Source organism: Pteronotus mesoamericanus, unplaced genomic scaffold, assembly GCF_021234165.1.
Source record: "Pteronotus mesoamericanus isolate MK-2021 breed Mesoamerican mustached bat unplaced genomic scaffold, CSHL_Meso_final contig_58, whole genome shotgun sequence".
NCBI classification, from domain to species: domain Eukaryota; kingdom Metazoa; phylum Chordata; class Mammalia; order Chiroptera; family Mormoopidae; genus Pteronotus; species Pteronotus mesoamericanus.
The window spans coordinates 2,440,934-2,451,177 of record NW_026555205.1 but is presented as its reverse complement, the minus strand read 5'-3'; the positions used below and the strand labels follow the sequence as shown (position 1 = coordinate 2,451,177).

The following is a 10,244-nucleotide window of genomic DNA, read 5'->3' as shown; positions in this document are numbered from 1 at the left end:
TGCCTTTAGGATTCTTTCTTTGTCTTTGATATTTGCCATTGTAATAATGATGTGTCTTAGAATGGGCCTCATTGGGTTCCTCTTGCATGGGACCCTCTGTGCTTCCTGGACCTGGGAGACCTTTTCTCTCCTCAATTTGGGGAAATTTTCATCATTACTTTTTCAAACAAGTTCTTTATCCCTTGCTCTTCTTCTCCTTCTGGTATCCCTATTATGCAGATATTATTGTGTTTCAGGTTGTCCTGCATTTCCCTCAATGCTTCTTCATTCTTTTTGAGTCGTTTTTCCATTTCTTATTCTTTCTGGGAGCTTTTTTCTACCTTGTCTTCCATCTTGCTTATTCGATCCTCGGCTTCATCCAGCCTGTTTTTGATTCCTTCTACTGTGTTCTTCAATTCAGAAATGGTATTCTTTATATCCTCTTGTGTCTTCTTGATAGTTTCTATGTCCTTTTCCAGGATGATATATTTTGCTGTAAGTTCCTGATAGTTTCCCTGCAGTTTCTCATAGTTATCTTTGAGCTGGCTGTGCTGATTGAGCTTCCTTAGAGCCATTGTTTTGCATTCAATATTTGATATTTCCCTTGCCTCTATTTCATTTAGCTCTCTCTGTGGGGATTCCTTCTTTCCTCTTATTTGGGGGGAATTTCTTTTTCTTTCCATTTCTGTGAGGTCTTTTTTTCTTTCTTCTGCTTCAGTTGATCCATCTAGATTTCCTGACTTTGTGGATTAAACTTCTATGGTTGTAGTCGGGTCTTTTTATTTATTTATTTTTCTTTTGTTTTCTTTCTGGGTCTGCCTCTGATGATGTCAGTTGTTGACCCTATCTGACCTTGGGTCGATCATTTGAGCCTTCCACGAATCTAATGTCTGTGTCTGTCTCTTGTAGTTGTCAATCTGGTCACTCTGTCCTCATCTGTCAGGCTTAGACACCACAGGGCAGAGCAGTGCCTCCTGATGGTGGGCCTATCGTGTCCTTATAGCCTGCTGTCACTCAGGGGAATGATCCACCTGAGGAAGATGGAGATCGTGGACTGGGAAAGGATTCACCACCAGGACTCCCCAGTTACCCCTCCATTTCTCTCCCCAATGCCTCTGTCTCCAGTCTCTCCTCGAGGGTCTCTGGGCAACTCTGTGACCTCTTTGGCCAGGGATCCACTAATTTTGCAGTCTGCTCTGCACTCGCACTCTGGCCCACTCAAGCCTTGGGGCCCACTCAGGCACGTGCCAGGCCTGCCCAGGCTCCTTCCCTTGCGCAGGCATCCCCCCACCCTGGGCCGCCCTGGTTCTAATCCGTGTGCGCATGCACATGCTGGTCACTGGCAAGCACTCCCTGGTAATGGGCTGTTTAGGTCAGTCTGTTGTGTGCTCTCCAGCTTTTGGCTCTTTGGGGGTGTGTCCTGTTTGCACCAAATGGAGACTCAGGAAAGGGGAAGGAGTCAGCTCCGGGACTCTCCTGCCAATTCTCCAGTTCTTTCCCCAACACCTCTGTCTCCAGTCTCTCCTCAAGGCTCTCTATGCAGCTGTGTATCCCCTTTGGCCAGAGATCCTTTATTTCTTCCAGCCAGTCTGCACTCGGCCCCAGCCCACATGCGCACAAGCTGTGTGCGGAATGCAAAAGGCAGGTTTATTGATTCACTTATGCTTGAAGGAGATGGTAGCTGCAGAATGGGAAGTGAGTTATCGCCGGGGCTCTGCTGGCCACCGTCTCAGTTCTCTCCACAAAGTTTTCCTCACCAATCTTTCCTCAGAACCAGCCCACTCAGCTGCCGCCTGTTCCCAGAGATCAAGGAGGGTGGCTGCCACTGCAAATTTTTGCGTTGGCCTTTTAAATGTCTCTTTGCATTCCCAGCCGCCTGTCTCTGGCAGAGAGCGCCCCTAAGCTGTTCAGGGTCGCATTTTGTCTGTACATTTTCCTGGTTTCAGCTGCTGTAGTCTAGAGGTCCCTGTTTATGGTTCAGACCCTGTTCTTCTCAGGGGGATCTAACTGGTCATTTCAATGTCCCTCTGTTGCTGGTGTCCATGGGCACCCAGCCCACCCTCTCGAGCCTCCACCTCACTTCTCACCCTTTCGGATGTGTGAAAGTTGATTCCACTGTCTGTCCGCAGCTCCAAAGTTCCTCTCCCTCTATTGTTCCATTGTTTTCCAGGTGATTTCTACACTATTTAGTCACAATTCCAGTTTGGTCTTGGGAGGAAGTCAGCGTGACTCCCACTCACTCCTCTGTCATCTTTTTTTTTTTTTTCCAGAAATTACTTCTGAAAGCATAGTGGTCTTACTGGTTTATCTTGAAGAATTTAAATACATTTTGCAATCTATCCCTAAATATATTTATGCTTGTTTTTATATAAAATATTTTTAATTAGTAGAAATAAATAAAAATAATTCTTCTTAAAAATGTAAGTTTGTCCTGTAGCATCATGTCTTCTAACACGATTCAAGGAATTCTAAGACTATGCATAATCTAGGTTGAAATACATAATTTCACAGGTAAACCTCAGCCTATAGAATAGACATTCTTTTAAAAAATCAGGTATGTTTTAGCATGTTATATTTCTTTTCTTTTTATTTATTTTTATTGTATTTTTCCATTACCATTTTTCTCCCTTATACTCCCCCCACAAAATCACTATACTGTTATCCATGTCCATGAGTCCTTTCTCCTTTATGCTTGATCCCTCTACACACTACCTTGCGCTCCCCTAGAGCTGTCAGCCTGTTCTTTATCTATGAGTTTGTCTCTACTGTGCTTCTTAGTTCAGTTTGTTTATTAGATTGTACCTATGAGTGAAATCATATTTCTTTCTCTGAGTGGCTTATTTCACTCAGCATAATATTCTCCAGGTCCATCCATGCTGTCACAAACCATAAAATTTAATCATTTGTTATGGCCAAGTAGTATTCCATTGTATAAATAACCCATAGTTGTTTTATTCACTCACTTACTGATGGACACTTGGGCTGCTTCCACAACTTAGCAATTGTAAATAATGCTGCAATGAACATAGTGGTGAATATAGTCTTTGAAATTAGTGTTGTTGTTGTTTTGTTTTTTTTTTTTTTTTTGATATATCTCCAGAAGTGGGATCACTGGGTCAAAAGGCAGCTCCATTTTTATTTTTTTTTTAGGTATCTCCATAATGCTTTCCACTGTGGATGCACCAGTCTGCATTGCCACCAGCACTCAAAAGGGTTTCCTTTTTTCCACATCCTTGCCAGTACTTGTTTGTTGATTTATTGATGAAGCCATTCTGACCAGTGTGAGGTGATATCTCATTGTGGTTTTTATTTGCATTTCTCTCATGATCAGTGACATTGAACATCTTTTCATATGTCAGTTGGCCATCTGTATGTCCTCTTTGGAGAAGTGACTGTTCAGGTCCTTTGCCCATTTTTTAATTGGGTTGTTTGGTGTGTGTGTGTGTGTTGAATTTTATAACTCCTTTATAAATTTTGGATATGAAACCCTTATCAGATGTATCGGTGAGTATGTTCTCTCATTCCATGGGTCTTCTCACTCTATTTATGGTTTCCTTTGCTGTGCAAAATCTTCTTAGCTTGATGTAATGGCATAAAAGCAGACATCTAGATTAATGGAATAGAATAGAGAGCCCAGAAATAAACCCACACTTTTATAGTCAATTAATATTTGACAGAAGAAGCAAGCCCATACAATGGAACAGATAGTTTCTTCATAAATGATGTCAGGAAAATTGAACAGATACATGAAGAAAAATGAAACTAGACCACCTTCTTACACCACACTCAGGGATAAATTTAAAATGGATTAAAGACATAAATGTTAGACCTGAAACCATAAAACTCCTAGAAGGAAACATAGGCAGTAAAATCTTGGACATTGCTTGAAGCAATATTTTTTCTGATATATCTCCTCAGGCATGGGAGACAAAAGAAAAAATAAACAACTGGGAATACATTAAAGCCTTTTATTATTTATTATAGAATTTGTGATCTTCTCCTTTGAAATAATTGTATGTATGTATAATCTTTTTTTAAAATCTTACCTGTTTTTATTCATTCCTCAAATGTGTGTACAGCTCACATTTCAATGTTTAATATTAGTATTGTTGGGTGGTTTTTTTGTGACCAGAAATAAGCTCTAGGAAATTAACTCTTGTCCACATAAATTAGCCAATGGTAAAACTTTGTCACAGTATCTAAAAACCTATAGATGACATTATGTGGGGATTCACTGTAATCAATTGAGAACCTCCCCTCCCTACCCTGGTAGTCTCTAGGTTACTTTTTCTGCTTGTGTATTTTGTGTGCTAGCCTCAGGAAGATGGCTGGGGGCAGCGGCGGTGAGTACTGCTCAATGAGTCCCATAATAAGGTGGCTGTAAGTGTCTTCCTCATACTGCAAAAACACAGCCTGCAGATTCAGCTCCTCATACAGCACCTTCACCTGGGACACCTTCTCAGCATCTTTCTGCCCATAATTCTCCTGCAAGATCTGGTGCTGTTCTGGAGAGACCTGTTGAAGACACTGAACCACCAGCCAGGTGCATTTGTTGTCCTGGATGTCAGTACCAATCTTGCCTGTCACCCTGGAGTCCCCAAAGAGGTCAAGGTAATCATCCTGAACCTGAAAGAGCTCCCCAATCTCCAGCAGGATCTTCTTGGCATTGGCATGTTCCTTCTTCCCATCAATGCCTGCCATATGCATGGCAGCAGCTACAGAAAGGTAGAAGGAGTAGAAAGGTGTCTTATATGTGACAATAGACTTGTACCTCTTTTCAGTGAATTTGCCAAGATCCACATTGCCTTTTAGGGCTGTGATGAGGTCCAGGGTCTGTCCAATCTCAGTCTGATAGGTTCTCTGCAGGAAGAGCTAGATCAGGTTCAGGTAATAGGGCTGCTCCCAGCAGCAGAACTTCAGCAGTCGGTAGACACATGCTTCCAGAAGCATAGCATCATTGATGGCATCCAAACCTATGCCTGGCTTCTGATACCAGCAGATCTGTCCCCGTTGGGTAAGGGATGAATCCATAATGTCATCTGACACCAGGAAGAAAGCTTGGAGCAGTTCCACACACCAGCCCACAGTCATGGCCTGCTGGAGGCAGGCAGCCTCCAACTCTCTCGGAGCCACCAGGTCCTGTATCACTGTCAGCACAGTCATACTCCTAGTGTACTTGCCTCCGACAACATTGTACTCCAGGCTCTCCTTTAGACAGGCCATAGCATCTTCTATTTCTAGGTGCCCTGTGACATCCTCAGTCAGCACCTTGACAATCTGGGAGAAGTGCTGGATGAAAGCCTTCATTTTTTGGTCATAAACATCCAATTTATGATTGCCATTCATTCTGAGGGAGCAGTAAAGTACTCTGTTGCTGGATACGGGTTCTTGGCCTGTATGTATAATCTTAACACACACTTTTAGCAGCCTAATTCCTAGAACATAGCATAACAATGAGCATATTCATTACAGAGAGCTCTATTTATGTTGTCAGTGGTAGCTATTTAAGAGTTGTTGCTTTGACTAGAACTATGAACACATAAAAAATATTTGCTAATCTGGTTCCTGGGTAGAAAATGTAAAGCAATTCATAAATATTAAAATATGTTTATGAAATGCAAACATATTTTTATTCTTTTACATGATAGCAATAACAAGGTACTATTTCTTGGCCAATGATTTGGAAATAATCATGACCTTCAACAAGTAACCCAGTAGAATTCACACCTAATTAAAGTGCATACCCAACTGGTAGATGATAAATCACAATATTATATTCAATACATACATGGTTGAAGCATTAGGGAAACCTCTAAACTTCTGTCTGGATAACCTGAGAGCAATTTCAAGAATCCAGAACTTAAATGTGCCTATAATTTACACAACAGAAGATTAATCAACTTCATTTTATACTGTTATGGGAAAGATTGTATACCCAATGAGTAGAATTATCCTACAAAATTATGCTAAAGTGGGTCAAATATATGGTGACAGGAGATTTAACTTTGGGTGCTAAATACACAATTCAATTTTAGATGATGCATTACAGAATTGCCTACTTGAAACCTGTAGAGTTTTACTAACCAATGTCAATCCACTATATTAATTAAAAATAAAAAGTAGTTGATAACCCCCTGTTTAGTTTACTGGGGTTCCTGATGGGCCAAGAGCTGATACATAATTACATTTCCCCCAGTTCTTATAGAGGAATATCATGCAATTTCATATGCTTTTAATTTTATTATATATAAAGTATGATTTTTAATAAATCAATAGAAATTTGGTTAAATTTAGAATACCTAGACAAATTAGAATAGTACAATGATTACTGAGTATTTTAATTCAGCATTGTACCAAGAAACTTCATAGAGGAACATAAAAAGAGTGTTACATGGCTATTATGAAATGCTTGGCAATTGTGCAAGCCTTCAGTGGAAAACTTAACATTTTAGGAAGGATGCTTTATTTCCGTACATCATTAATGTTTTCTCATTATTGTGATGGGGTTCAATTTCTATTATTTTTATTAAAATAAAATTCATATAATTACCATTAGTTTACATTTGTCTATCATTTTCTTCTTTGGGTATGATTTTTTTGGCATGATTTTAATGTTATTTTATTTCTTTCTAATGCCTTGTTATCTCTGAGTGTGCGTTTGTTTTTTAAGATAAGTAGAATGCATGTACCTCTGGATATGTCGACTGCCAAACAGAGCTGGTCAAGAGCTGGAGTAACACTGGTCTAGAGAACCAACAGGGGAACCTAAACAACCATTAAGTTATCATTGCCAAGAACTGAATTTTCAGAGCATAAATTTTCTAGTAGCTAGAGAAATTCATTCTGTACTGGAGCAGGGATAATATGATTGGCCTCATTGTGATCTATATAAAATACTCATCAACAACATGTGCTTCCATGGATCATGATTTCATATATACCAAGGAACTCTATTTATTTTATTTCATGGGATTTGTGAAATATCTAAAAGGGGGACCCTGGTAGAGACACACATATTACAACAATTGAAAAGGATTGTCTGTGGTAAATCTATTGACAGTCTGCTTTAAAAATTTAATTTTCATGTGAATCTGGCTATCCCAGTGTGACAAGGGTCAGATTCTAAGTAGTGGTAAATTTAACATGCTAATGATGCCTTTAGACAGTCATCAAATGATTTCTGTTGATAACTGGACTTATTGTCATCCATTATTGCACTATAAAATTTCATTTACAAAGAATCATGATAAATGTATGGATGCTAATATATATTTTTTAAATCATAAGAAATCCAGTAGTACAATGCAATACTTTTGCAGAAGTAGTTCTTTCTTTACATATTCTTATGGCTTCCACTGGTAACATTTAGTTTGCAAATTGTTTCTTTGAACCCGCTCCAACAATTTATCTAAATCTACTCTAGAAATGCTAAACCCTGCCCTAAACTCTAAACAACCTGGTGTTTGCTCTGATTGCCCAATACACAAATAGCTTATAAGAATTTGATTTCTCTCTCTTTTTTTTAATCAAGAGTTAGTTGAAAAAGTCATTGGTTTTACTTTATGGCAGTGTTCACCAAAATACAATTCTAGCATTAGGAGGTTGAAAGTATTCTGATATTTCATATGACTTAGCAGCAATGATATTTCCTATGTTGTCATGAAGTTATAAGAATTGGGCACTCAGCACATTGTGACTGACTTCTAGTTTTAACATTCTTTGATGATTAAGGCAGTTTCAGAATTTGAAAGTTGCTTACACTCAATTTAACACTATTGCTAAATAGAATCACAAATCATCTTGAAATAAATCCCTATTAGAGGTAAGTTTTTAAATGGAGCCATTATCTCTCAGAGCTATTGATTATAATCTCCTTGGGAATTTGTTCCAACTCCCATCTGTGTTCTTCTTTTACTATTTTGAATAGCATTTTGGAAGATGAAATACACGTAATAGATGGGTTATTTTCTGGATGTGGTGGCATTTGTCATGTTTTAGATTTATAAACCACACCATCATTCATTTTCCATATTACCCTTTTATAAACAAGCTCAATTCTTTACAGCTTTATGCCAAAGTTAAAATGTCAACTACACATAAATATCCAAAATTCAAAATGAAATTTGATGGTTGTGACAAGAACTCTAAAGATATTGATTCTGCTCAGGACATTCTTCAAATGTGTACTCTTTTAACTTCACTGAGAAAGAATTTTCCAAGAGCATGGAGATTTGGTAATTTTAGTCTGTGTGAAATTAGTTCTTTATTTAACAATCATGATTTATTCTTCCACTTCATTTTTTACTAACTTTTTATTCTTTTGGCTTTTATTTACATTATAGGGCATTCTAATCACTCTCTAGGGTATAGTTTTTAGCCAAGTATTAAATGTCTATATACACAATTTAGGAAAGTGCTTCTTGTACTATCATCCCACAACCATGTTCTCCCATTTAATACTGTCCTATATTATTTATTTGAGAGGATCCCAAGTTTACAAAATAAACTTTGAAAGTTTGAGAAAAAGAGAATATATAACATTTATATGTGTCATTGAGAATGGTCCTTTGATTTCCCCTATCTGCTGGCTCTTCTGCGTATGTATGTAAATTTTAATATTTGCATTAATTGACCAAACACTACTTTATTTAGAGCAGAAAGTGCTGAAAAGGAAAGATGAATAAGATAGGAACAATACTTTCAAAGTGAAATATTTTTAATACCTACTTGGTACAGGCAATACTTATTATAAGAGTTAAGTATATGAAATTATTTGAGATGGTGAGTAATAAAGAAAGTAGATGTCATTGCATTGGACCTTGAAGGATGAGTATATTTCAGATAGATGGAAAAAGATGGTGGTGAGTTTTCCAAATATAAACAATTGTATTAGCAATTATGCAGACAGTAATGGAAACACTCAGTAGACAGTGAATACATCTGTCTGAATGCAGCTTGGGGTTCATTTTAGGGAGAAGGAAAAAATAAAATTGAAAAGACAGATTGTAAACTGTGTAGATTCTTAAATATAAAGATGAGCCAGTATTTACTAAAATAGGCTGTACCTTTGGGGCCTCATCTCCTGAACAATTAGGGAATGGAGCTGGTCTTGCATCTTGAAATTTTATATACCTTGTCTAAGAAAACTTGAGTCCCTACCTATTCACTGGGCAAGTTTGTGAAATCTGTATATCTTGGATACTATGTTTTCTAATCTGATCTGTAATTCCTCTTGTTGGAAGTAGTCATAGGACCCTTTTCTTCTAGGGACATCTAGCATTCTCTGTTCCCAGTTTAAGGCTAGTACCATGTCCTAAACTCAGAACCATGATGCAGAAATCCATCTGATTCCAAACATCACCACATCTTTGAAATCACTGCTGCCATGTCAGAACCACTATATTATATAATTTCTGCATATCACTTATATAAGTTAAACCCAAGACTACATTTCCTCTTTGTTTAATAACTTTAACAACCTCTCTTTCTTCACAAACACCAGCCCTATATTCTTTCCTTCTTCTTCCTTTCCACTGTTGGTTTGCTGTCATGGTCCCAGTGTGTCTCACAAATGAAACAAAACAAGATTAAACCCTCTATCTTATAATGGCCTGTGGTTCAGAGACAACAGAAACAAAGTTATAGACTGCCAGAACTGTAAAGGACCTATAGTTAGGTCAGGAAGTCTAAACTCTTCATTTTATAGAGGAGAGAATCTAAGACTGAATATTTTAATTGATTGACTCCAAGTCTATTATTAGAAGAACAAGTACCTATTTCTATTCATGTCTCCAGATTTTTTAAAAAGAGCAAATAGGCAAAGATTTTAGCAAAAAGATTTCCCTAGTATATCTTTAAAACATGGAATAAATTTGTTCCTATTTTCAGCAAAGCTGTTTCATATTTTTACCAATTTTCTCAACTCCTTTATCAAAAAACTACCTCCTCCTTTCTCTTTTCCAGCTAGTAACTGCATCTTCTACTTCACAGAGAAAACGTATGTCAGAGTAAGTGTAAGGGATAAATAAAAGTCAGCTATAATTACTTATCTTATATCTTCTAATATTCCTAGCCAGGGCTTGGAATCCCTTTCAACTTTCTACTCCTTTCACCACTGAGCTACACAATCTATACCATGACCATCCTCAGTACTTTACTTTTCCTTCCTCTAAACAGAGCACTTTCTCTGTTTTGTATTCCAATCCTTTCTGCCCTTTCAGGAACATCTCTTCTTCTGATATATTTTGACATTCAGTAAACCCAAC

The 10,244-nt window shown here is 37.8% G+C and overlaps 1 protein-coding gene across 1 annotated transcript; it reads right to left on the bottom strand.

Annotated features, from left to right (window-relative positions):
* Positions 1-4,260: 4,260 nt before the first annotated feature.
* On the bottom strand, positions 4,261-5,343 carry LOC129076238 (farnesyl pyrophosphate synthase-like). Its single transcript, XM_054580411.1, is given in 1 exon segment — positions 4,261-5,343. A coding segment is annotated over 1 exon segment (1,065 nt). The 5' UTR covers positions 5,326-5,343.
* Between the last annotated feature and the right edge of the window lie 4,901 nt (positions 5,344-10,244).